Raw genomic sequence first — 27,544 nt, 5'->3', positions numbered from 1 at the left:
CGTGTCTTCTTTGTTGGCCGCCTGGCTGTCCGTTCGCCAGGGCTGCGTCCGGGGCGTCCATGTGCGGCGTCCCTGGGCCTGCAGCACGGTGCCGCGCGGGGGACGCGGGCCGCCTGGGACGCAGCCCCAAAGGGCCGGCCGACCTGGCCCAGGGACCTGGCCCTGGCATGCCCTGGCCGCCTGCTGCAGCCTGCAGTGTGCTGCACATGCCCTGGGCTTTTGTGCGGGCCCCGCTCGCCCCGCTGCAGCACGTGCTCGCCCCGTCTCCCTCTCCGTCTTCTCTCTCCCTCTCGCAAGGACCATAAATTTTTAGGAGCTTTAATCAAAGGATTTAACAGGAGCGACGCGACGCTCGTGCAGCGGTCCTTTTCACTATTCTGATGTAAAACGGCCCCTTTCCGCTCTTTCGATAGAGTCCTTTAGTCCTTGTCGCACACACTGCTAAAAACGCCGCTGACGAGCGTGAGGGCCGAAGGTGCCGAAGGGCTCAACCCGCGCCTCTCTTCTTCCTTCCGACAGTCTTCCGACCTTTCGACGGGATGACTTATTTATATCTGTGGTCCTGCGCGTGCGGCCGGCGGGCCGGCATGAGATAAGGACATGCCCCGATGTGCCCCGATCGACCAGACTTACTATATTTACGCAGCGCGGCACGTCACTGAGCCCCTTTGAGGTGTAATCATCATTTTGCAAGAGCGACCTTTGGGCGAGTGTGCTATCTCGTCCTGCAGGAAGGAAGTGTCGTATAGATAGACAGATGACGAATGCCAAATTTAATTCGAGACTGTGCAAAGTGCAACTGGCACCATTTTCAGCGTTAGTGGAAGAGAAGGGTCTGCTGAAGGAAATGAACGGCGTTGGCGTGCACCGCGTTATCGTGGTCCGAAGGGTGCCGCCGGGCTCCTGCGAGTGTGACCCAGTTTCGGACCGCGCAGAACGGAGTTCTGGTCCAGGTACTTGGCAGTGTGCCCTTGAGAGGTGCCTTATCGAGTCCTATCAATGCTGGCAATGCTGTGACGACACACTGCGATACGGCAGCACGTCCGGCTGCGTCGCTTTACAGTTACAGTGTGGGGCTCAAGTCGAGTTCCGGGCTGGCCGCGAAAGGCCACTGCTTCGGCGGGCCAGAGAGGCTAAGAGAGGCCGGCCGGGCAGGTCGGGTAGGCCGGCCAGCGCCTTGGCCTAGGTCGCGTCGCGTACCGAGTAGACGAGTACCACGGCCGCGCCGAGCATCATGGCCTAGCACTACACGAGTACAGTGAGCACGTGCAGCGCGGCGCGGCGGAGGGTACCTCCTCTCCTCTCGGCAATTTTAGCCTCTCCCCTCCTCCTGCGCTGCGGTGCGCTGCGCCGGCTACCCCGCACAGCGTCAGCAGGGGTAGCAGCCCCTCCCCTCCCCTTCCCCCGCTCCCCCGCCGCTACCGATCCGCCGCGCCGCCCTCCCCCCGTTCCCCCCGCTCGCCGCGCGCTCGGCGCCGCCCGAAGTCCTGCCGAAGGCGCGGCCAATGGCGCGCCGAGTCGCCACGCCGCGGTGCCGGCCGCCGGCCAATGGGAGGCCGTCATTCAAATCTGCCGCTGCGCGCGAAGGCGCTCGGCGACGTTCGGCTCCGTTTGGATCCCGACTCGGTCCCGACACCGTCCCGCCGGCGAGACGAGCGAGGACCCATGCGGCCAGCGAGCCGAGCCGGGCCAAAATACGAGGAGCCGCCCGCCCAGTCCACATTGCTTCGGCAGCGAGCCGACCGAACACTTCGCCGCGTAGTCACAAGAGCTTTTATTTTTATACAGTGATCGTTTTATTACCGGGGAATCATTGCCAGTCCCACGACAGTGGTGTGCCGTGTGCGTTTTTATTTATTTCGACAAACTTGGAATTAAACCTCCTGTGATGCCCGCGAGCAGTCTGTTCGACATGGATCGGCCCGTGAGCGGAGCGCTGGAGGACCAGCGTGCTCTGCACTTGGCGTTCGAGCTGTCGCGCCTCAACCTCGCCAGCGATCACCACAACATCAACAGTGTTTCGGACAGCCTGGATCAAGTGATCATCCCAACGGCTTTCCCCGAGGAGACTCGAAGCAAGAAGAGTCAGAATATGACGGAGTGCGTGCCTGTGCCCAGCTCGGAGCACGTCGCCGAAATTGTCGGTCGACAAGGTAAGTTTCGCCAACTTGTCGGCAATGTCGGCCCCTCGGGCCCCTCGGGGGGCCTTGTCATGGACTCAAGTGGTGTTCGCCGACGTGCGCCCGCGAGTGTCAAGAAGCAGTGCACCTCAGGACAGTGACTAGTGATTGAGTGATAGTGCAAAGTGATTCCCTATCGATTGGACTAGTGTGAACCTGTGCGCCCCCGCCGCCGTGCCCCATCCCTTGCCCCCTACCGGGCCTGCCGGTGTCGCGGTTTGTCGTGGCGTCGCAGACACCGGAGTTGTTTTCGCGACACTGGACTTTTGTTTACGGCAGCGCCGGCATCGTTTGGCGTCTGCGGCTGTCGGGGCTGGCTGTCGTCCGCCGGCCGAAAGAGCCAAGTGACATTTTGGATGTGATGCGGGGCCCTTGCGGGGCTTGCGCGTAGCGCGTAGGGCCGTGACATGCCGGGGGCCTGTCTTCCCTGCCCGTCTCCCTGCGCCGCTCGTAAAGTCTGGAAGTTTCCACCGTTTTCTCCGAATTTTAGCCGGTGGCGCGTCACGTTCTCCCCGCCGGCCTGTAGAGCGCCTTGCGAACGTTTCGACTTGGTGACTGTCACGACAGTGCGCCCCAGGGGTGTGACAGTCTCGGCGTGACGGCGCGTGACGGCGGCCGGGCTCGGCTTGGCGCGTTACGCCCGCGCCCCGCCACCTCGGTTGCCGAATATCGGGCGCCGCGGTTGTTGAAGTTCCTGGAATCGGCCAGCCTGCCGGCCTGTTGTGTCTTGTCCCTCTCGCGGTGTGCCTGCCGTGCCAGGGAGGCGCAGCGGCGCAGCCCGAGCCGAGGCGTCGGCTAGCCTCGGTGCCGCATGGGGCCTGGGATGCAGCGACCACGCCGGCCACGCACCGGCCGGCCCCGCGCCCCGCACCGCGCCGGCCGGCCGGCCGGGCGGCTAGCTTTACTTCACTTCTGAGAATCGCTGTCGGCCATGGGACTGGCGGCCGCTCCGCGCGCTCCGCGCCGCGTCACAACGTCGCCGCGCCGGTGTCACACTTTGGTCCCTTATCTGTGTCGGCGGCGTGACGTCACGAATCTTATGTCGAGTACGACGTACGCCCCCTGGCGGCGGGGAGGGGGCCTCGGGCATGGCTCCGCATGGCTCGCAGGGGCAGCTGCTGGCGGTCGGCATCCTCCTGTCCTCTAGCCGACTTCTCACCGGAAACCCCTCTAAAACGAACCTGAGACGAGCCGAGCGCAGCCGAGTCGAGGCAAACTCAGCCGAGCCGGGCAGAGGCAGGGCGAGCAGGCAGGCAAGCGAGCGGGCGGCCGGGCAGGCAGGCAGTCAGGCAGGCAGCGACGGGTAGATGGTCGGGCGGGACCCGGGCAGGCTGGGCCAGGCTGCCGCCGCACAGACGAAAAAGAAGAAAATACTGCAACAAAGAGGCTGTAGACCAGACCAGCAGATGTCGAGTCCAAGTTGGGGGTTCCAAACCGAACCGTATAACTCGGGGCCGGGCTAACCTCGGCGTCGAATTTTTCGTTTTGGGTTATGAGGTGACTGGCCCCTGCCCCGACCCGGCTCGCCGGCCGGCGTCTCGTGTGAACTGTTTTCCAGGACCTGCCGTGCCAAATGGTGCTTGGCGGAGTCCTTCGTCCTGGCGCGGCCCTCCGGCCGCCTGGCCGCAAGCCGGGCTGCCCATCGGCGGCGCGTACAGGAAACGTGCGCCGAATAGTGGCAGGGGGCGTGGGGGCGTAGTTTCTTGACGCACGTACGTGACAACAACTTCCTCCGGCTCGGCCTGCTCGCCCTATCTCCATAAACCCGCGGCTGACACCGCCTCGTGCGCCAGGCCACCGCCAGGCCAGCGTCTTCTGCTACCTGACACTGCGATAAGCCCATGATATTGTTTTGATGCGTCTGCTCACGTGCTCGCCGTCCACGAGTGCACGCCGCCGGTGCACGGCGACCCTGTAATCCTCTTACGCCCCGAGGACCACGATGGCGGCAGTCCTTGGCGGCGACACACTGTATCTGGCGTAATCCTGGGCCTTTAAGTGAAACGTGTGGGGTGTCGCTCGGGGCGTAATGAAGGGGTGCCTGTCGAGGGAGTCGTATCCTGTGGCGTGGGTGCTGTCCTGCTGGCCGAACAGTGCACTCCCCCGGGCCGCCCCATGAGTGCGAGAGAGACAAAGCGACGAAGGCTGTCCGTCCGGGTCGGTTCGATTGATGTTCCGGGCCCGGCGCAGCCCGGCGGCCCGTTTCACTCGTTTCGCTGGTGTTCCTCGTAATCGCCGTCTTCTTTGCGCCGGCCTGGCCTGGCCGGGGTGGGGGTGGGGGAGGGTCGCCGTCGGCAGATGGCGGTGCGTGGCAGTCGGTGCATCCTGGGGCCGTCCTTTGTGGCGTTGGCCAGGAAGTGCGGCATGCAGCCCCGCAGTGCGGGGGCGCCTGTAACGACGTTATAATGTCCGGTCGACAGGTGGGCCGCGTGCGCCGCCACAGTGCGCCGCCCGGCACCCCAATTCGGTGGCCGAGGACTGTGACGCCCCGCTGATACACCGCAGTTCGATCGCCAGGATGTGGTGGGCTAATTTTTCTGTTTCGGTGGCGCGGGTCGCGGCCCGCTGGAGTCGCTGCGGTCGCGGGGCAGACACACTGGAAGGGGTTGCAGCGGCGGCGCGGCGCGCGAGCGGTCGGGCCGGGACTGCACTTGCGCCGCGTTGGGCTAGGTCGGGGCGCCGCCGCGGCGCGCAGTGCTTTGGCTGGCGCTGGCTGCGGGCGTGGCGCGGCGTGGCGCGGCGCGGCGGCGCTCTGCCGGGCCGCTGGCAGAAAGTCGTTTCGTTTCAATGCCTTCATACGAGGTTCAAGGCTCAAGGTGAGGTTGCCGCCGCGTGGCCGCGCCTCGCCACGGCCGCGACGTGCCGCGCCACGGGGGCGGCCAGGCGAGGCGGAGCAGCCCGTCGTCCTGGACCTGTGGCGTCCTGGACGACAGCCTGGACGATGTGGGCGCGCGGTCGGAGTGTTCGTCGAGGTGTCGACGACGGCGGCGGCGGCGTCGACGCCGATACTTTGTCCGCGGGGTGTTTGCGGTGTCGCGCGCGATTGTCTCTCGGAATAGATTCGCCCCTCCCCGTCCGCGGCTGCCGCGGCGCGGGGCGGCGCGGGGCGGTCCTCGCGGAACGTTCATCGACCGCGGCGACGCACGCTGCCAGCCCCGCCAGCGCGGCCAGCCCCGTCCCCTCGCAGCCGACGCGGCGGTGGTCCGCGGGCGCGTTTCGGGCTGCATTTGGTGATTTGTGTCGGGCTGCCCGGGAGCTGCCTGACTGGTCTGGCGGGGCACTGGCGGGGCACTGGCGGGGCACTGCCGCGGCAGGACGGGCCGGGCCGGACGGCCACGCTAGACTGGCTGCAGTGGCGTGGAGGAGCGGTTTCCCTTTCTCAAGATGCTGACCAAGGTCGGGCCGGCCGGGTCCCTAGGCCGGCCAGGCCGCCAAGTCCGGTGCGTCTGCCTTGCTAGCTGGGTGGTTAAGCGCCATAAAAAATGCTAAATGTGCAAAACATGCTCGGAACGATCTGATTTCGGAAATCGGTAGATTTGAACCTCCTCTTTCAGATTTGAGTTGTAGCCAAACCAGGAAACCGCGGGAACCCACTCAAAAAGCGGGTTGCATATTTGCCGGGGGCACCGCCGCTTTTGCTATTAAAATCCATTATAAATCCGAAACTAGACGACGCAGCGTCGTGGTAGAAACGTCGGGGCGTCTAGGAGACATAGAGGAGTAAGTTCGCGTTGGTTTCAGCCCTCTGACATCAAAACTCCGACGTACAGGATCGATTAACTGATTGGGCATTAACGTCAAAAATAAGAAATTCGCAATTTACTCGAAAACTTTCAGGTTCAATGTATGAGTTATTGGGCACCAATAGATGCACCCTTTCCTCAGCTATCACGTGAGCACTTAAAAAAGTGGGGTCGTCGCTTTGGATTTCGAACGGCAGCGCTTTGAACGCCGCGTGGCGGGGAGCGCACGGCCCCGCCGGGCCGTACCGCGAGTTGCCTACCCGACACCCCCGTAAGGCGCCATGTTAAACTCGTCCCTCGATAACTCTTTCCCTAATGGATAAAAAACGTGCCTATGCGGTTACAAACCTTTCTTTAAGCCTCGACTAGCCCCGTGCCGAGTGGCTTTACAAACGGAAGATTTGCTGTACGAACTGTGTCGTGCTCGCTCCTGGTCCATATTGGCCGGTATAAGTGAAATGAATGTGCAAATGTCTCTTTTGCAATGCCACTCGGCACGGGGCTAGTCGAGGCTTAAAGAAAGGTTTGTACCCGCATAGGCACGTTTTTTATCCATTAGGGAAAGAGTTATCGAGGGACGAGTTTAACATGGCGCCTTACGGGGGTGTCGGGTAGGCAACTCGCGGTACGGCCCGGCGGGGCCGTGCGCTCCCCGCCACGCGGCGTTCAAAGCGCTGCCGTTCGAAATCCAAAGCGACGACCCCACTTTTTTAAGTGCTCACGTGATAGCTGAGGAAAGGGTGCATCCATTGGTGCCCAATAACTCATATATTGAACCTGAAAGTTTTCGAGTAAATTGCGAATTTCTTATTTTTGACGTTAATGCCCAATCAGTTAATCGATCCTGTACGTCGGAGTTTTGATGTCAGAGGGCTGAAACCAACGCGAACTTACTCCTCTATGTCTCCTAGACGCCCCGACGTTTCTACCACGACGCTGCGTCGTCTAGTTTCGGATTTATAATGGATTTTAATAGCAAAAGCGGCGGTGCCCCCGGCAAATATGCAACCCGCTTTTTGAGTGGGTTCCCGCGGTTTCCTGGTTTGGCTACAACTCAAATCTGAAAGAGGAGGTTCAAATCTACCGATTTCCGAAATCAGATCGTTCCGAGCATGTTTTGCACATTTTTGGTCCTTAACCTCCCAGCTATGCAGTCCGGCGGCCCGTCTCCGCCACTCACCGCCGTGTCATCGCCGCCACTACACTGCCGCCCTGACGGGTCGGGAGTTTTTCCAGCGGCGATTACCGAGGGCGCGTTGGTAATAGCGCACTGGTCCTAATAGAGTGAGTGGCGCTGGGGGGGCGGCCCTAAGCGCCCTGCCGGGGGCGTCCTGCGCCGTTTGCGCCGTCGTCCAGGGGATTCAGTTGTCCCGGTGTTTTATCGCGGTCCCCGGGGTCCCCGACGTCCCCGTCTACCTGCGCTGCGCGCGCTGCGCCGGCCGGGCCGACCAGGCCGTTATCTTCTTGTCGGTTATGGGTCGTGTCGCTTGTAAACGGGGCAGTTTGAGTGTGACCGCCGTGAGGCCCCGTGCCGGCCGAGCCCCATCCATTTTTGTTTACAAATGACGATGTGACGGTGGCGCGCCAGCGCGATCTGGTGGTCTAATTACGTACCTCGGGACTGGCCTAAAGCCTAAAGGCGAGCCTAAAGGGCATGCGGGGCGTGGCGCGGCGTGGCGGCGAGGCGCAGGCAGGCACGGTAGGGCCCCGGCACGGTTGGCCCGTCCCATTCCGTCCCTGTTCCTGGAATGTCCGATGCCCCGCCAGCCCCCTCGAGGGCCCCTGCAGGCCCCCGAGCCCCAGGCCCCCGAGCCCCGGGCACCTCGGGCAGGGGGCCGCGCGTAAGCGTGCAGCTCGGCGAGGGGAGGGGGAGGGCCTCGGGGAGGGCGAGGTGTGAGTGAGAGAATTTGTTGAATCGGCCTCTAGGTATCTTATCGCTGGTGCTGGCCGTGCTGGTGCAGCCGGCGCGCACGCTGGCCGTCGGCGCCGTCGGCCTGCCTGGTAGTGCCAGCACGACTCGTCCTTGCTGCAGGTCCTCCAGTTCGTCCTTGGCGACGGCGGCAAACACGATCTGAGGCTGGGGCAGACTGGCGGCGTGGTCTGCAAAGGGGGCCGCGCCGAGGGGCCGTGGGGTGTTGGCTTTTGATAACACGGGAGGGCGCTACGCGGCTGCGCGGCTGCGCGCTCCGCCGCGCCAGACTGAGTGAGCTCCGCGTCGTCTCGGCGACGTGACCGGCATGCTGCTGGGTCTTGGTGGCCGTGCGTCCATCCTCGACGTGTCCGCCGCGATGCCGCCCTCGACGGCGACCTTGGGGAAGGTCCGGGGCGAGGCGGGGCGCTTCCTCCTTGACATGTCACGTGCATCGACGGGCCGATGAGGGTCCTGGTGGTTTTGCGGCGCGCGGCGCGTCGAGGGGCCGACGGCACGCCGGCCTCCTCCCAGAGATGCTGTCGCGGCGCTCCAGTGCAGGCGCTCCGCGGATCGAATGCGACGACGGGGTCTCGGCAGGTCGTCGTCCACTGCGGTGTTGAGTTTCTGCGGCGCAGCGTCGCCTCGTAGATGTGGATGTTTACCGCGCGTGAGTTCCGACGCGCTGGAAAAAGCCTTTCGGAGGGGGCGCTTCATGCTTTGTGGTATTGCCCGCAGAAACGGGGGGGGGGGGGGGGGGGGGGGAGTGGTCCACCGAGTCCACGCCGAGTGCGAGTCGGCGCGCCGCGCGGACGGCCAATCAGTGGCTTTGCATCTCCTTTATTCACCCGAGATGATCTCCTTATTAGCGCGCCGCGGCGCATGCCGAATGAGGCTGTTTTTTCCAGCGGCGTGGCGCGGCGTGGCGCGGCGGCAGCCAAGTCGTGTATATGCGATGCAGGCGAGGCGATGCGGCCGGGATAGCGCCCCGACGCTGACGCCGCGGCAGTCGCGGCACCGGCAGCGCCCTGCAGGCTCATTCCGAGCAGTGCCACGTCGCGTCGCGCTGTCTCTCTCGCACTCGCGGGGCGCCCCGTCTGGGTGCGAGAGAGACGGCGGCGAGAATGAGCGAGCTGGTGGCCGCGGCCACCACCCTATCTCTCTGGTCGCCATGGCAACACGCTCCCTCCCCTTGGACCCGGCAACCCCTTGATCCAGCGCGACAGCTGACAGGGACGGCTCGGCGCGGCTCGGCGCGGGGCCCTTAGTTGACGTCCTTGATGTCGGCGGCAGAGGCCCTTTTCGCCCCGACCGGCCGGCGGCAGTGCCGAGCGGCAGGGAAGTCCCTCCGGCGCGGGGCGTGGCTGCGTGGCCGGGCGACGGCAGCGCTTGGCGCAGTGCGGCCGCGGCGGGAAGCTGCGTGGCGGCGGGGCGGGGCGGGACGGGGCGAGGGCGCTGTGCCCCGCTGCGCTCGCACTGCCGCGTGGCGCCGTGCCAGCGCTTCCTTCCTTTCCTTCCTTCCGTTTGATCCTGGGCGGCTTGGCGGCTGCCATTTGCGCGCGTTTCGGCCGTTCGGCCGTTCGGCAGGGTCGCTGCTCGCTTGTTTGCTGGCCGGCGCGCCGCGCTGCGCGGACGGACGGGTTCCTTTTGCGGATCGCCCAGACGGGACGCCCTCCTGGCCATGCCGGCCGTGTGGCCGCGCCCGCCGCGCCGGTTTTGCGTAATGCCGTTCAACACTCGACTTTGCTTTTATTTTTGGGACGTACTTCCGGCTGACCGGCACGGCGGACGGACACTCCGGGCGGCAGCGACTTTGCTTTGGGCAGATTTGGGCAAGGCCTGCAGCTCGGGTTACGGGCGGCCTGGGCCACGGCCTGGGCAGAGTCCTTTCGGCCGCTGGACCAGTGGAGTGGTCCGGAGCGGCAGCGGGGATGCTGGGCCCTGGCCAGTCATCGTTTTGCAATATGCTAAAGACCGTGGCGTGTCCTGTCGCCTTGATTGGGAGCGTCTGGCCGTCCTTTGGTTCGTCCGGCGCGGCCGGGCCGACGGCCACCTCGACGGCCACCTCGACGAATACCTGGCGTCTCCGCCACGCTGCCACGCACCGGCTGCTCTGATTATCCTGAATGGCGCGCCGGGACAGATTATCGCTGTACCGGATGTTCATCGCGCGTCCTGGCTGCCCTGGCCGTCGGCCCGGCGGCACCTGCGCGGGCCGGGGCCGGGCCGGGGCGTCGTCAACGGGCACCTCCGGGGCGGACGGGGCGGCGGAAATCGGATGTTGGCGCGCGGCGTGCCGGCTGCACCACGCGGCCCCACTTGATGCTCCTGTCCTTCAATGAGGCCCTCCTGGCCGTGTCCCCGGTGCGGCCGCCCCCCGGCTCACGCTCACACGCATATTGGGGCCTTTGTCTCGGGGTCTTTCTCATGGCCCCGCGCGCCACGCAGCCGCGCCGCCATGCGCGCACGTTTAATTTTATTGTGCGCCCGGGGACGGACGGGACCTGGACGGGACGGCGGAGGGCTGTTTTTGTTGGTTATTTTTCCGCCGCTGGAGAGTCTCCTTTTTGATCGGGGCATATTGTCCGTTGCTCGCTACGCGCAGGGCGGCAGGGCGCGCGGTGATGCGTGTCGGGATTAGCATAACAGTGGGGCTGGTCTTGTTACCGGTGGTCCATCCCCGGGTTCGCGGGTTCGAATACTGTACGGAAGGCGTTTTGTTTTTCGCGCCAGGTGGACGCCTATTTACCTCGCTTTGTGCCGGCCGGCCTAAATTAGCGGCACAGGCAAGTGATTTCGGACCGTCTGGCCGATTGATTGGCGGCCTGCTCTGCCTCTCCGCCGTGCCGGCCGTGCCCCTCTTTTAAATACCAAAGAGAGAAAAATGCTCGTCTGCTGGAGGCGGAAAGGGGCAGCGCTGCCTTCCTTTGTTTGGGCCGCCTTGGCCAACGAGAACATGATTTGCGACCTTGGGCGATCCACTAAAGTCCGGAGGGTCTTGTTTTCATGTGTGACCGCGCGCGAAAGCGTGTTTCGTTGGTTGCTTGGCTGGCGGGGCGGGCGGGGCGGGGCGGGGCGGGGCGGGGCGCGGCGGGGCGGGCGCAGAGTGGCGGGGCATGCCTCCACTCCCGCCGGGTCTTGGCCTTTCCGTCTGCATTATGACCGCAGTCGGTACGGCCCCGGAGCGGCCCGGCCCGGAGTGCCCCGGTTGGCCCCACTGCATGCTGCATGCCGCAGCGTGGCCGCAGCGTGGCCGCAGCTCCGCCAAATTGCATCCTCCTGCTGCAGGCCCTGCTGCAGGCTCTGGGGCTCCAGAGGCTCCGGCGGGGCAGGAAAGTTGGGGCCGGCGCTGCCGATGCGCGGTGCGTCGGTCCGTCCTCGCGACATGATCGCCGTGCTCGCGACTCGGAGTCGGCGGCGGCCCGAGGAAGTGGCGGTAGCCTTGTCCTTGGCGTGCGGTCGGTCGGGCCGCGCGTCTTTTTGCGCGGCCCGGCTGGCCCGGCTGGCCGCGTCGTGGACGTGTGGTGCAAGATTAGAAAGTGTGCGAGTGTCCTGGGGGCGTGGTGCGGGGCGGCCGAGCGCGCGGTGCGGCGCGGCGCCATCCCCGTGATGCCCCTGGTGGGGCCCTGGCTCGCCATGAGCTGGGTCGCGCTCGGCCGGCCAGCCGTCTGTGTCCTGTCTGCCTCCGCCACGCCCCGCCACCGCCATTCCTTTACCCCGTCCAGCCCGGTGCGGCGGTACGGCGATGTGGCCGGCAGACTGGCGTGGCGCGGCGCAGCGCGGCCGGCCGTCCCAGGGCGATCTGGAAGTGATGTTGTCTTTGTTCTTGGCGAACTGGACTCGGGCTCGCGCACTCTGTCACCGCCCTCCTAGTTTGCCCGGAATGCCGCCCTCGCCCCGGGCCGTGGCCCGCCGTGGCCCGCCGTGGCGAGACTGGCTTTTGGACCGGCTTTGAGACAATACAGGGCCCCGATTTGGCGTCATTAGCCCGGCCCCCGACGCGTCGGCGACGCCGCAATGCCGCAACGCCACACGCTTTGACGTGCTGCTGGGAATCGTCGGGCGTCGCTTTCGCCCTGGTCCTCGAGTCCTCGGTCATCCCGACGACGGCCACCTCTTCCTTTGTTCGCGCCGCCGCGACGCCGCCGCGACGCCGTGGCGACGCGCCGCGTGTCCTCCGCGGCATTGGTGGCGGCATTGCCTCGGTCACGGCTGCGGCGCTGCGGCTCGCCTCGCTCGCTTTGCTGCCTCGGTACAACACTTCTCGTCCTTGAGATTACATGGCCCTGGGCTGGGTCACGGTGCGCCGCGGCCTGCCTGCCTGCCTGCCTGGCCGCCTGGCCGGCGTGTCCTGCGTGTTGCGGCTGGCGTCTGTGGGCCATGAAGCAAGCGCGCAGTCGGCGTATGGCAGACCAAGCCGGCGGGGCGCTTGGTGGGGGCGTCGCGGCCGGCTCGGCCCCCTTCCGCCGCCGCGCCTCTGCCCCGCCCCGCCCCGCCCCGCCCCGCGCCTGGTTTCGGCCGTGAACCCCCCGCTGTACGACGGCCTGGCCGGCTCCGCCGCCGGGCTGGGGCGTGGCGCGCCGTGGCGGGCCGTGGCGGGGCACGGTCTGGCAAGCATCCTGGGCCGTGGCGTTTTGGCGCGAAGCAGCGCGAAGTGACCCGACTGTGTGCTCGCACGTTGACTCGCCGCACCGCCACGCGTTACGCCACCATGACTGCCATGAGCGTCCGTTTCCGAAATAAAATATTTGCCGGGTGTGCGTTTTTTCGGCGGCCCGTTTGGGCGTCGGCGGGTGTCGGCTTTACGGGGCTCAGGCACGGGCCCCAGGGCTTAGCGCCGCCCCACGCTGCGCCTACACTGGCCTCGCCGGGGAGGGTAGACCTGCCCGCCCGCCGGGCCCCCTCCCCGGCAGCCCTCCCGGCCTTGATCGCCTGGAGGAGGACGCAGAGCGGATTAGCGCGTCTTGGCTTTTGTTCGGGGCCTTGGTTTTTGCGGAAACGGATTTGCTGGCCGACTCTGGGAACGACGGGAGAGAGGCGGCCAGGCATGGCGGGCATGGCTAGGCAGCAGGGGCCAATTTGAGGGGATTTGAGAGCGGTTTAGGTGTGAGTGTGTGGGTGCGTGTGCCCCTGTGGGTGTGGAGCTGCTGGAGGTGTGGTGTGCTCTTGAGCTCGTGCTAACGGTGGCCGTCTTGTTGTTGCAGGTGTGTATCCATCCTCGCCCTGGCCGCCCTGGTGGTTGACGTGAGTCCGGTGGTTAGTGTTGGGCCCCGAAGTGCAGTGGCCCCGTCCGTCTCCCCGCCGCCGGGCGTCCCTTGCGAGCCGTGCACGCCATGGGGGTGGACACGATGGCGGTGTTCTTTTTGGCGTGGAGGTTCCTGGCCGGACGGCGTTCGGCCGCTCCCTTTTCTACGCCGGCCGGCCTCCGTGCCGCGCCGCGCCGTCCCTCCGCGTTCCTCGGATATCGATTGCCTCCACCCCCGGGCTGCCCCGCCGCCCCCGCCGCCCCCGCCGCCCCCACCGCCCCCGACCAAGGGTGGCGTTGTCCGTCTCTGTCGCTCTGCAGCGCCGCGCGGAGGCTGGAAGGTACCCACCCTCACTCCCGCCACGGGCCCCAACATCATTTCTAATTCACGACGGCGAGGTCCTATTTTTCTCGGCCGTCCACCGCGCGCGTGGGTCTTGTTCGCGATGAGCGCGGGGCGACGCGGAGGTGGCGGCGGGGCGAGGGGGTGTTGGTGATTTGCCTGCCTCCCTGGCCGCGTCTCTCCGCGCCGTGCTCCGCGCGCGCTGCCTAGAGACCCTCCCTATCGGCGTGGTGCCGCGGAGCAGCGGAGCAGCGGAGCAGCCCGCCGGGTGCGGTACACTGGTACACCCACAGTGCGGCGTTGTTGCCACGTCTGCAGTCAGCTGTCGCTGGGCTCGACGTCCTGGCCTGGCGCCCCGTTCGCCCCGTGCCTTGGGCCTCGCAGGCGTGGCGCTGAGCAACCCCCTCGAGCCTCGCGATGCTCGCGCCCTGCTCGCGCCGAGCCAAGTGGCACTGTAGGGCCTGCGTCAGGCTTGGCTTGGCCTCGCCTCCAGTGGCGGTTCCAGCTCGTAAAGATGGACGGATTAGGGGGCGTATCAGCTGGACGTTTAACATTTGTAATAAACCGCGGGCCGGGCGAGGGCGGGGTGGCGCGCGGGGCACGCGGCGGGGCGGGCGCACCTCGGCGCACCGGTCCGGGGTGGCCGGGGTGGGCGCAGTGAGGCGTGGAGGCACGTGTGCCCCTGGGTGCTCTGGAGCGGAACGCGCACCGCTGCCCCCTCGGCTGATATTTTATGGACAAGTCGTCGCCGAAATGTTGGCCAAGCCGCGCAGGCGGCCGCTACAGTGTACGTGGCGGTGTGCGGAACTTGGAAGCTCCAGAAGGGCGTCGGTTATTGTGTAACTGGTCTGACGTGTCTGACGGGCAGGGCAGGTCGTTGGTCGTTCCCCGGAAGGACGGGCCCGCTTCCTCTGCGGTGTGGTCGCCCGTCCCGTCTCCCCCGTCAGCAGGCCTGCCCGGGCCTCGGCCTGGGCCTGCGGGCGAAGGGAAGGGAAGGGCTTGCTGCACTGCCTGCACTGCCTGCACTGCACTGGGTCGCACTCGCAGCAGCTCTTGCTCCTCTTTTTTTCGGAACGGGATTATCGACGGGCTGCTGTTTCTGCGGACTGAGAGTCGTTTTCGTCGCTCTGTCTCTCTCGCACTAATGGGACTGTGTGGGCGAGAGGGAGACAGAGCGACGAAAACGCGTCTCAGTCTGCAGCAGAAAGCAAGGTGCTGGCGGGGCTGGCGAGCCACCCCATGCGGAGCCCTGGCAGGGCTGGCAGGCCGGCCGTGTAGTGGGACATGCCTCGGGGACTGGCGTGCTGGCGTGCCGCACGCTGTGGGCCGCGTGCGTAGTGCGGCGTAGTGCGGCGTTGCCGAGTCGCCTGGGGGTGCCTCGACACGCCCCTGCGGCCTGCGCCACCCTCGCTGCCGCTGCACTGCCAGGCACCGAGGCTCCGCGCTCCGCGGGCTGAGCTCCCCACCCCCCGCGCGTTGCTGCGTAGTGCTGCAGTGCGCGGGGCTGGCGCTTGCCCGGCAGGCCGACGGCAGGCCGCGGAGAGAGGCCGTGCCGTCGTAGCCATGTCGACGGGGAGGCTAATTAGCGGCCGAGAGTGATGTTTAATTGTGATGGATGCGACGGGGTGGTTCGTCAGTTTGGTCGCTTCGGCGGAGGCGCCCCCCGGCCGTCGCCCGGGCCCTAGGCCCTGGGCCGCGCGTAGCCGGGCGTCACCAGGAAGTGGCGGTGCGCCAAGAGGGCGGCCCGGGGGCCCTGCCGTAGCCTGGCGTAGCCTCGCGCCGGGCTGGCCCTGCCGGTGCGGCCCGGCTCGGCCTCGCCACGTGGTCGCCGCGCAAGGGGCAGCCCCTCGGGCAGCCCTGCAGCCTCCATCGGGCTGGCGAGGGCGCGGCAGAGCGGCAGGGGCGTAAAACTTGTGATCTCCAAGGCCCCATCTCGGGCAGCGCCAGCAGCAGCCCCCCGCTCGCCCTCCGCCTCTAGCCAAGGTCTCTCTCCCTCCCCCCGCTGGGGGTTGGCTGCTTGACGCCGAGGACGCCGGCGCTGTGCTACGCCCCTATTTTCATTTCTGCGGCATAGAGAGGGGGTTGGTCTGGCAAGGCCATGGCGCCATGGCCTCGCTGTTTGTCTCTGGGTGGGGCCGTGGCAGGCCGTGGCTGTGTGGCCGCGTCGCACCGCGTCGCACCGCACCGCCCAGGCAACAACGCTGGCGGCAACAACGCAACAGCGCGGCGCTGTTTTGTCCCTTTTGGCTTGCACGTGTTTGCCCTGGTCATTTCAATTTTTAATTGGTCCCCGCGTGTGCGTGCGTTGCCGCCGCGCGCCGTGCGTTTTGTTTTGTTATGTCACGGACGGGTTCTGTCGGTACGCCCCACGCGTGCACGCGCACTCACACACCTGCAGCGCGCTGCGACGGCGGACCGAAGACTGGCCGGCGCCTAGTGTAAGGGGGCCGTCGGACTACGTCGGGGACTACGTGCCCCTCGCGGCGGTCAATAACTTGGCGGCGAGTGACGCCGGGCCGACGCCTCTGTACACCGAGGCCTCCTTCCGAACAGTGTTCCGTCGGGCTGTGCTGTGTCTCTCGCACCTCTGCGGAACGCCTCACGAGCGCGAGAGAGACAGGCGCGGGCTGGGCGGGCTGGGCCTGGCTTGCGGGTGGACGCGGCCTGAGTCACCCACCTCCCGCTTGGCGTGCTTGTGCTTTCGCAGACGCAGATGGGCCGCATGTGGGGAGGAGGGATTCCTACATCTGTGGCGTGGCGGTGCGCGGCGGGGCGCGGTGCGTCGGTGCCGACGGGCCGAGGGAAGGTCGCCTGGTGGGACGGGACGACGGGACGGGGGAGGGCCTGCACCGCCTGCACCGCTGCACCGTGCACGTCGCCGCCGTGGTGCCCCTGGGCCGCTGCGGCCTGCGGCGTGCCGCTCGGCGCGCGCGAGGCGGCTGTGTGCCAGAATTAGTCAAATTTGGAGCGTTTCCAAGACGGCAGGGCCGGTGGCCGCCCCGGCGGCGCGGCGGTGCGGCGCTCACGCATGGGGCGGTGTCGGCGGGGCTGCCGCTGTCAGCCCGGCCGGTGCCACTTCCTCGTCAACGCGCCGCCGCGCCCGGCCGCGCCCGGCCGCGCCCGGCCGCGCCGCCTTCAAGCCCCGCAAGTGCACGGCGGCGAGTCAAGGCGGTGTCCGGTCCTTCGGGGCCCTCGGGGGCCCTTCGGCCGCCTTTGGCGACCCTTCCGCCGCCGTGGCCGCGGGCCGCGGGCCGCCGGAAACTTGAAATTGTGTTGAATTGTGGGCGCAATTGTTTTGATGCCGCTGCTTCCTGCGCGGGCAGCGGGCACGTTGCCGCTCGCGGGGCCCGGGCCGTGGGCCGCCCCGCCCCGCCCCGCCCCGCCACAACGCCCTCCTGGTCCTGGCGGTTCGTCGCCCTGCGCGGCGCAGGCCGGCGGGCCGGCTCGCTCGGTGCTATCCTGGTCCCCCCGCCCCGCGGCGTGGTGCACTGCGAAATCAAGTGCCGCCCTTCGGCCCCTTCCCCTGTCTAGCCACTAACGACATTAGCGAGGTGCTCGTCGTAGCGGGCCGAGAGGGCCGAGGGTCGATATCGTTGGAGAGGCGCGGGAGGGGGAGGCACCGAGAGAAGGGGACATGGCCTGCTTAGCGACGTGATGAGCTTTAAACGAATTAGTTGATTTGTCCTGGGCTTCGGCCCTGGCGGCCCCGGGCTGGCCCGGCCCCTCTTGCTGGCTGGTCTTTGACTCTTGAGGGCACGGCAGCGCGATGGGGCAGCGAATTGTCGCGCGGGGCTCGCTGTGCTCGCTGCGAGGCCTGCAAGTGGGGCAGAGCGAATTGAGGGTGTGTTGCCCCCGCCCGCTACGCGCCGCCACGCCCCGCCATGCCGCGCTCGCTGGAGGCTCTTGTTTCCCCTCAGCAACCCATTTCTTGTTCCTTCTTGTTGTCGGCCCAAACAAAGTGCGCGGCCAATGAGGTCTGTCAGGCCGCTGTGCTTGTTGAGGGATTCCTGAGGGGGTGGGGGTGGGGGGCACTGCAGTGAATACGGGTTGGGGGGGTTTATGGCCGAGTGGGTGTAAATGCACAATGGCCGCGTCGCGGTCCTTTCACCCCCAGTGTGCCGAGCCGAGCCGAGCCGAGCTGAGCCGAGGCCCTCGAGTGGAGAGCAGATGGGTGGAGATAGTGTCCTTCTCATTACAGCAGCCTTGAGTGTTGCGAATGTTGCTGCGGCGGTGGCTGCAGCACTTGGGGTCTTTACCTGCTGGGGCCCCGACGCGGCCCGGAGAGGGCCCCCCAGGCCCCCCAGGCCCAGGGCCCTTGGGACCGAGCGGCCCGCAGGCCGGCTTTTTGGTCCGGACGGCTCTGGTCGGAGCCACAGCTAAAATATTTGGGATTGTTGTGTCGCACTTGGCGCGCGGGGGTGGAATGAACCTCGGCCGTGTGTGGTGGTTCGGACTGTTGTCGAACTGCTCGGCCTCTCGGACCGGAGCCTTTGGCATTCCGATCGGTATCACCCCCTCGATTTCTCCCTCTGGCCGCGGGGCGTGGGCGGGACGGGCAATTGGAGGTGTGATGCCGGCCAGCGCGTTCATCACGCACTCTATCCCGGCGGCTGCATACGGACTTGACGCGAGTTTGTTTTTTATTTTCGGCGAGAAATTTGGTCGCGCGCTTCGCTCGCTGCTCTTGTGCCTGCACTGCGGGACTGCGGCACTCGGCACTACCTGGCCGACGACGACCGGCGCGACGGTCGAGTGGACCCGCAGCCCGCCCCGCCCCCGCAGCCCCGCAGCCCCGCAGCCTCGCCCCGTCCATTTCTCTCGAGTTTTCCTCAGTGTCGGCGGCGCTCGGAAGCATTTGATTTGCCCCTCCCCCTTGTTCGATCTGATTGACGTGCTCTCGCCTGGAAGAGAGAGAGAGAGAGCGCGCGAGAGAGACGGATTTAGAGACGGCATCATGGCGGAGGGCTATTTCTGGCGCAGGCGGCAGGCACGGCCCTAAGGCCCATGCACTACCTACGGCCTGCACGGCCCACGGAGCCCCGCCGCCGCCGCCGCCGCGCACCAACACGTGGCCGTACCCCTCTTCCTCTCGAAATGTAGAGCAGCTCAAATTAGTCATGGAGACGAACGCGTGGAGGCTGCGGCGCCGATAGTGCCGATAGGGCCCGTATGTGTCATGAGGGCCCGCAGCCGCGTGGCCGCGCAGCGCGCAGCCCAACCTGTAGCGACTGGGCGCCGCAAGGGCATCCTCGCACGCACACACACACACACTTGTTCGGCCCGCATATTACTCCATCCCTTTATTAACTACTCCCCAACCTTCCCCGACCTGTCCGCCACCTGCTGTAGGCTGCTGTAGGCTGGTGCCCTGGCAGAGGGCGACTCCCAGTTTATGGGATGTTGGGAGGAATTCATGAAAGAATCGCTTCACATGTTGATCTCGTGCCGCCGACCACATTATCTTTTATTTGTTTTTGTTTTTTTCGCCCCCCCCCTCCCTCCCTTCCCCCTTCCCTCATTGGGTTTCCTCCGCCCGAATCAAATTGCAGAGTTTGGGCCCCGCAGCCGTGGCCGGCGTGGCGGCGCGGCGTTGCGGCGCGGCGGGCGTGCGGCAGGTGGTCTGTGGTGCTCCTTGCGATGCTGTTGGCCCGCTGGATGGCCGGGCCTGGCGTGGCGCGCCGCAGCCGTGCCGCAGCCCGGCGGCCTTGACAAAATCATTCTTTTGTTTTTCTCGTTTTGGACGCTGCGCTGGGCTGCGCTGCTCTCGTCCGCGGCCGTTGACTTTTTGGTCGGACTGTGTTCTTCTGCTGCAAGCAGAAGATGGTGGCGTGGTTGCACCGGGCGCATGTGCGGCATGGCACGGCGGCCGCGACGTTGACCCCCAAAGCCCGCTAATTCGCTGCTCTCCTTTCGTTGCTACAGTGTACAGTACGACGGCGGCCTCCGTCATGGTCTGGGAAATGCTTGGGCGGTCGCGGCACGGCGGCGCGGCGGCGCGGCGGCCACTCGGACGGTCAATGGCGCAAAGGAGGCGTCCATGGCGGCGCGGTGGCCAGCCCAGACGGCGTGTTGTGTGCCCGGCTAAAAATGGGCGATTTGGGGACTTCTCGCGCATCGCGCATAGCGCGCCCTGAATGGGCGCCGTGAATGGCGTCTAATGCCCGTGTAACACCCTCATCGTTGTCAAGGGGAACCCGTTCGGCCCTGATGTAACGCTGGGAGCGACAGAGAAAGAGAGAGAGTGAGAGTGATGAGAGCGCGGGGCGGGGCGGGGCACCCAGACGGAGTTCGGCCGTGAGCTTCCCCCGCCGGGCGCTGCGCGCTGCGCGGCGTGGCGCGGTGGAGGTGGCGGCCGGAGACCACCTCAAGACCAAGTGCAAGAACACAGGATGCGTCGCCGCCAGCCTCGTCCAGCGCCGCTTTGGCGCTGCGCTGCGCTGCCCCGCGTGGCCCCGCGTGGCCGCGTCGTGGTGGGTTCGCTGCATTCGTCGCGACGCGTCGCGATGTGTGACGGACAAGGCCCTTCTTGTTATCCACCCATCCGATGCAGCCGAGCCAGTGGAGCCAGCACACTGATTCCGAGAGGCGTTTTCGTCGCCCTGTCTCTCTCGCACCGACAAGGGACGCGCCGTGGGTGCGAGAGAGACCGCCCTCGGAATGAGTCGACAGTGCCCCGTGGATGTGCGAACAAAAGCGCACGGTGATTTGTGTGCAGCAACTTGCTCTCTTCGATCCTCTGCCCCCTCCCCTCCACCGCCTCCTCCCCCTGCCTCTGCCCCACCATGCGTATGACGCAGTCCTGGGTTGTTTGTCCGTGGCTCGCTCGCTCGCTCTGCTCGGTTGGGTTTGTCGACCGAAAAACCTCGACTTGCAGAGAGCAGCTGCGGCCGTCTGTGGTAGGACCCAGTGGTACCCGTTGCGACCAAAAAGGCGTGGGAACTTTGAGCCGTGCCGCGGCATAGCGCTGCTGGGGCTGGGCCATGGGCTGGGCTTTGGCTTCTCGGAACGGAGCGGGGTCCTTTGGAACAATAATGGTATTGCATTGCGCCTTGCCTGCCTTGCCCGATTGGCGGTTTTCGCGGCGCTGCTGTCCGTCGCCCGACGGCTCGATTCGTATGCTCGCCCGAAGCCGTGGCGAAAGTGAGCCGAGGTGGCTCGCCGCCGCGGGGATTCGAACCCGGGTTGGTTTGCGGGCGCCGTGCCATGTGTTCTTTGGCACGGCGGCGACGCGGCGTGGTGGCTTTTTCGTCTGCTGTTCCCTCTTCAACCCTCCCACGTGGTCTGTGCAGCGCCTTGCCGCAGCGCCAGACGCACGCCCCAGGCAAGCGAGGCGGGCCGAGGCGGCCGAGGCGGGCCACGTGTTCCGTGTCTGAAATGTTTGGGCCGGCGCGTCACGGCGCGGTGCAGCGCGGTGGTGCAGCCGGCACAGCATCCTGCCCTGCCGTCTCTAGGTCTGTCGGCCGCGCTGCCGTCGCGGCGTCTTCGCGGCCAAGTGGTTTGCGATCCGGCCCCACTCAATGACGGTCCCCGGAGTCCCTCCCTTTGTCCGCCTTTGCCTCGGCACCGCCTTGGCCGCTACCTGGCCGGCCCGCTCCGTCCGGCTCGCCCTGCACGCCGTGCACGCCGTGCACGCCACGGTCCGGTCCAAGGACGTGCCAGCGAGACTAGCGAGTGTGTGTCTAATGGTTGGCCGTTGTGTGTTGCAGGCTGCAAGATCAAGGCTCTCCGCGCCAAGACCAACACGTACATCAAGACGCCGGTCCGCGGCGAGGAGCCAGTGTTCGTGGTGACCGGCCGCAAGGAGGACGTCGCCAAGGCCAAGCGTGAGATCTTGTCTGCCGCCGAACATTTCTCTCAGATTCGCGCTTCGCGCAAGAACAACCTTTCGGGTCTGGGCGGCTCTGCCGGTTCGCTGTCGCCCCCTGGCCCGCCGTCACACGTCCCCGGCCAGGTGACCATCCAAGTGCGCGTCCCCTACCGCGTCGTAGGCCTGGTGGTCGGCCCCAAGGGCGCCACGATCAAGCGCATCCAGCACCAGACCTCCACGTACATCGTGACACCATCCAGGGACAAGGAGCCCGTCTTTGAGGTGACCGGGCTGCCCGAGTCCGTGGACGCGGCCAGGCGGCAGATCGAGGCCCATATCGCAGTGCGTACCGGTGCTTCGGGCTCCATGGGCACAGAACTCTTTGAGGACTCGACAGATATGCTGACGTCCCTGTACTCCTCCCCAGGCTTGAACAACCTGTTCAACACCCTGGAGCCCAGCAATCTGAACAGCCTCAACAGCCTCATGAACAACGCCAGCACCGAGGGCGGTGTGGTGTCCTTCGCTGGCCTGACCAGCTCGACGGGCAGCTCGGGTGCCTTCTCGTCGGCCGGCTCTTGCTCTAGCTCTTCGTCCGGCTCGACCGGCGGCGGCAGCGGCCGCCTCAACGACTTGGTCAACATCTGGAACAGCAGCAGCGTGGACCGCGACGAGGGTCTGGGCGAGTCGCCCTCTTTTGAAAGTGCCATGCCCAGTTCCAATATCTGGTCGTTCCAGGCGGCGTCGACGACCGCCTCTGCCAACTTGGGCACGCCCCTCGGCACCGACCTGGTGTCCCGGCCATCGCCGTCCCACTCGGCCTCCCCCACCGAGTCCCTGCACTCCCTGGGGAGCCTCGGCGGCATCCTGGGCCACGGCCGCAACTCCCCCACGAAGCGCGACTGCATGGTGTGCGGTGAGCGCGAGGTGGTCGCAGCCCTGGTGCCCTGTGGCCACAACCTGTTCTGCATGGAGTGCGCCAACGGCGTGTGCGACTCCTCAGAGTCCAACTGCCCGCAGTGCCAGCAAACGGTCTGCCAGGCAATCCGCATCCGCTCCTAAGTCGCCTTTCTCTTATTTTTCTCTTTTTTCTTTTTAAATTATTTACGACATGAAGAGTATTTAAATTTTTATGTTCTGTTATAAAGACTGTTTGAATGTTTTAGTTTCTTTTTGTTTGTCGTACAGTACGCACTATGAAAATTTATTTCAAACGTTGACATTGTAGCTACTCGTGCTATAGTGCCACTTTCCAACCCCACAAGGAGCGGAGTGGATCATTTGAATTTGAACATTCAGAACGAGAGATACTTAATATATTATCTATCTACTATGAGATATTTTAACAAGATTTAAGAATTTTGTATTTTGTGTAAGTGTGTATGTATGAGTATTTAACCAATATGAAAGAATACCTATAACAAAACATGTTGACTAGACTATCTCTACTACTGAGATTTTCTTTTATTTCTTGTAGAGTTTTTTGTGTGGGATGAGGCCTGCAGAATGTAAATTGTTTATGTATTTAATTACAAATTATGGAAAATATTTATAGTGTCAGCTCTTAGGCGGCCAGAGGATGAGGTACCGACTCTCCCGGCTGTGATTCTGAAAACTGCCAACGGCTGCGCACAGTGGTGCTGCCACAATTGTCAGACTGGCCACAGGGGGGCAAACTCTAAAGACAAGACAAAAAATATTCAAATAAGCTTGTGATTTGACTGTTTATTGTAGGTACCTATCTTAATTTGTCAATCCTAGCCACAGCGAATAGCAGTGGGGTGACCATTCCTTGTTGTTGTCTGGATGTTTTAGAGTAATGAGACATATCCATGTTGTTGGTATCTGTTGTTTGTTTCTGTTTGTGTGTGATATATGCATATAAGTTATTGATAATAAGAGTTTTAATAAATTATTATTCCCTAGTAATAAAGCTGAGTAATAAGCCGGAGGCGCTCTAATGACAACAGTTGACGCCACTCCCTTCTTTGCTCTCTCGGGCACTAGTTCTTTGGGCAGGACACAATTGGCTAGGCTCTTAGTTTCTTGGTTTTTTGTTGATTGGTTATTTTTAATTTATTTCAGGTTATGCTCAATTTTATTTTCTATCCTCTCCAAATCAGAAATGTCCCTCGGTCCCCACAGTCAAAAGCCTGTGGGCCCCAGATCGCCAGGAAAACTGTGTCTGATTAATGATTACGATAAGATATATTATTTTTTTACCTTAAACGGAATGCCCTTTTCTCTGGTTCGACTAAGAGTTGAATGCCTCATTGAGTTCAGTATTGTTTCTTCTGTTCGACTTTATTGATCGATGTTCATATATTAGATTGTATTTTTTTCTATAGCCTCTGTTTAGCTGTAATTTATCGTAGACTATAGTCACAACAATAGCGAAAAGTATTAAAAGTTCATTATTTAGTTTGTAAAATACTAAGATTTTTCATTTTATTTTTTTACATTTTCAAAATAGCTCATTTTGTAAATATGTTTTAAGCTATTCATAACTACGTACTTAACTCCATTTCATATTGTGTGGACTCATACCCACATGCTGAAACAATGTTTTAAAAGTCCTTGCTATTTATATTTTCAAAGGGATTGCTCGTCACTTAAATGATTGAAAGACTGTTTACTGTAAGTCACACATTGGGGTGTGACTTTATTTTGAAATTGATTTGACGAGCCCTGATCGAAGCAAAGCCCGCCATATAGCCTTGCACAAGTCAGATTCCCTCTTTGTTTGGCATCAGCAAATTATTTGTGGCACTATATTATTAGTTTAATTAATGTTGCATCAAAATGAATATTTAAAGCAATAGTCAGTCAGGAAACTGGCTGATATTCTGTTACTTCTATCCCTTTTTTTATCGTATAAAGATGCCCCTTGTGGGTATTTTAAAACCGTTTCATTCTTCCTTGTCAAGTTTGCACAACTTAAAGAGTTCTAGTATAGTGTTTTCTATTTTATTATGACCCTATATATATATTATCAAACTATATATTATATATATATAAATATACAATGTAGCTATAAAAATGATAAAATATTATTTTTATGTTAGTCTGCTCAAAAGAAAGGCCCTGAGTGAGTGTCTTTTTGTTTCTTTGCGAGTGCGTCAACCGTGAGTATGAATCCTTTTTTTTCTACTGAGTGATAGTCTAGTTGTCTTCCTGGAGGCTAGATCTCTGCTGGCGCGGCGGCCGCCTGATGTTCTCTATGATGTTCTCTATCTGTGGAACTAACTACCACTGCAATAATCACCGATCATAAGTAGTTGTGGATGGTTTCTACTTTTGACACTACTTTGTAGTTTTAATATTGTTCTTTTTCAACAAAATCCTGTAATCGAAAAAAAAAAATTAATAATATTGTATGTTGAATTAGTTTTTTCTATTTAAAACTTTGACAAGGAAAATCCTTTCCCTTGCCCTCCTTGGAATCTATATGAAAGAATATAACGCAAATAGACTTTGTTGGTTAGTGAGCTCGCTTTCGGGGCCCAGATAGCCTTGCCGACTATTCTGACTGAAAGGTGCAACTCTCTTGAGGTCCAGGCCTAATGTATGTGTTTTTGATGTAAAAATAAATGAATGGAAGTACGTCGGCAGAGGCCCGCTCCAACAGGCGGTCAAACTGCTGGGGGTGCTGGCTGGAAATTAGTACTTCATCAGTCGAAGCCTGACTGTTAGACAATGATTGCCGCTAAATCAATGAAAAACCCAATAATTTGAATTTTTAAGCAATAATTAGATTACTTGAAGGCACCTCAGCAGTCGGGCCTGTAGTATCGGTAGAAGCAAAGATTTAAAAACATGCTCATTGAGATATTTATATACTTATTATAATAAAGAAATTTCTATATAGTGTTTTCCATGTGAGAATGAGTGAGTGGATGTATGGGTGCAGTGCTTCGGAAATCTTAGCATTTTGGGGCGCCCTCGTCGGGGAACGGAAAGAGAGGGTGTCTAGCAAGCGCACGCAGTGTTCCTCCGGCCTGGACGCTGGGGTAGTCAAATTTGATTTTAATGACCATGCATCATTTGGTTTCTATTGTGATTTTTAAATAAATTGGAACTGTAAATTCAATTGTCTGATCATGGCACAGGTTTTTCGTCGCCTGTAAGTTTTTGAATTGTGACGAGTTTGTTAAATGTTGATTCTAGTGAAATTTGTTTGCGTGCCTTTCTAGACGCCCTTGCCGGGCAGGGCTGGGCCAGTGTCTCGTGCCTGCATGGCAGGACCGGGACACAGCCTCATGGCAGCGGCAGACTGGTTCCGGCTGGTCTGCCCAGCACAAGTCGCTTCAAACGTATACTTTAAAATTTTAAGTCGTGAGACAAGTCTGCCAAAGGTTAACGTAGATGAATTATGCTAGGTTATTATTATTTTGTCATGTTTCCTGCTCTAGTTTACCTGCATTTTTGTATGAAGGTTTCTTGCCCCAAAACCCATTAAGAATTTCGAAGGATGTGCCATGCCTGATTGTTAGCCTGTGGGGAATGAGACGGATGCTGTTGGCAAGCACATTTTCTCTATTTATTCTGGCGCCGTGTTGGTGGCGTCGGATTGCAAAGACCAAAGACAAAGATCTGTTTAACTCTACTTACTGTTTACTTTCCATGTGTGAATCAATCGGTGTGTTTCGAGCCATTATAACTCCGCAGTAACACTCTTTGCTCTCTTCAACACCATATCAAAGCTTACTGTGATTTCAAAGACTGATCGTGTGTTCTGAAAACGGGTTATAAAATCGACAAAAAAATATTAAAATTGGATGTGTTATCACAGATTGAAACTACAGATTTAAAATTGCATTTATGTTAACTAATGGTCTCCTGTTCCGGCTCGACGTAGCGACCGATTGAATCGTGCCAACAGCATCGAGGCGGGCCACTCATTGGCGTATGGCGTCTCTCTCCCTTTAGCAGCACCTGTTGCACTCTTTGTAGTTTTTTTATGTAGCTCAAAATTCGAATCACAGTTACTTCATATTGCCTGCTTCTCATGTTTTATTAAGTGTTGCACTGATTTTACCCTGCTGTTCCTGACATGTATCAACGGAACCAAACGCGTGCGTGTTTGCCGCAGTAGTGCTCTGTATCATGTGATTCTTTAACTCTTTGGTGTATCAGTCTTAGCAGTTTCTTGTGTTCGATAGTGAACACTTAACCGTCATCACTTTTGTAATTTCGTATTTGTAGAGCTTTGAGCAATTATTATTTGTCTGGCTCGTGATCTGTATTTGGCGCGTTTTTATACTTCTTGATATTTAATAATCGTTAATTTTTGTTTTGTTTGTGTGAAAAATGGTTTCTAGTGATGTTCACCTTGCTCCATAAGATCAAAACACTAGTTAAATCATCTGGACTGTTATTGAATCTTTTATTTAATTTTATTGTTTAAATGTTGCGTTGAGGGGCGCGGGGCCGCTCCTGTTCTCCCTCCTGCCTGCGAACCAAAAAAAAAAAAAAAAGAAACCCGATTTGCTCAAAAAGACAAAGCCAGGAAGCAGCATTCCAGGGCAGGATGATCCCCTCCCTCGCCTGTACTCACCCCGCGCACCGTGCCGGCCGCGCCATGGCCGTGCCATGGCCGCGACGAGGAGGTGGTGCCCTGCCCTGCCCGCCCTGTCTCCGCTGCCGGGAAGCATTTATCAGGGAGTGGCGTGGCGCTGGCTTCGGCGCGGCCGGACCAGAGTCTCGGCCTCTCGGCCTCTCGGACCGGGCGGCGGGCTTCGTGCGTCACCTTCCAGGTGGAGGCCGCGAAGCGCGTCGCGCGGCCCGCGGCAAGGCCCACGCCGGCAGGGAAGTCCCTCTGTGCGGCCCCCACCCCTCGCACGCTCAGGCTGTATTTCGTTTCCTCCCCTGTTTGTCTCCCCCTCCCCCTCTTGTTTGCTCATCCGACTTTTGATTTCCTTTTCACAATCAGGGTTTTGTGTGTCTGTAGTATGAACCGGAATCGCGCATACAAGACTTTTGTTTGTTTCCTCTCAAAAGTGTATTTATCTCTCCAAAGAAGTAATAATAGTTGTTCCATGCTAAATTCTTTCACATATATTTTTATTATGAATGTTTTAATGCGTATGATAATCCAAACAAAGTGTATTTTAAACTGGATACCTCTCTTTTTTTTCTTTGGGTAAGAAAAGTACTTAAAAGATATGTTAATTTTTCATTGCCGATATTTTATTTTGAGACTTGTGAACTTTGATTCACTAGTAATTATTCTTTAGATCAATAAATTATTTGTAATGTGAACCACCGCTTCATCAATTATCCTTCTCCATTGAACTAACTAACACCCACACTTAAAA

The 27,544-nt window shown here is 61.2% G+C and overlaps 1 protein-coding gene across 1 annotated transcript; it reads left to right on the top strand.

Moving 5' to 3' along the window:
• Window positions 1-1,640: 1,640 nt before the first annotated feature.
• Window positions 1,641-26,714, top strand: LOC117648582 (RNA-binding protein MEX3B). Its single transcript, XM_034391149.1, has 2 exons — window positions 1,641-2,153; window positions 21,127-26,714. The coding sequence occupies exons 1-2, from the start codon at window positions 1,889-1,891 to the stop codon at window positions 22,287-22,289; spliced, it is 1,428 nt and encodes a 475-aa protein (XP_034247040.1). The 5' UTR covers window positions 1,641-1,888; the 3' UTR covers window positions 22,290-26,714.
• Window positions 26,715-27,544: the final 830 nt, after the last annotated feature.

Source organism: Thrips palmi, unplaced genomic scaffold (genome assembly GCF_012932325.1).
Source record: "Thrips palmi isolate BJ-2018 unplaced genomic scaffold, TpBJ-2018v1 HiC_scaffold_10, whole genome shotgun sequence".
Classification (NCBI taxonomy): domain Eukaryota; kingdom Metazoa; phylum Arthropoda; class Insecta; order Thysanoptera; family Thripidae; genus Thrips; species Thrips palmi.
This window is presented reverse-complemented; position numbering and strand designations above follow the sequence as displayed.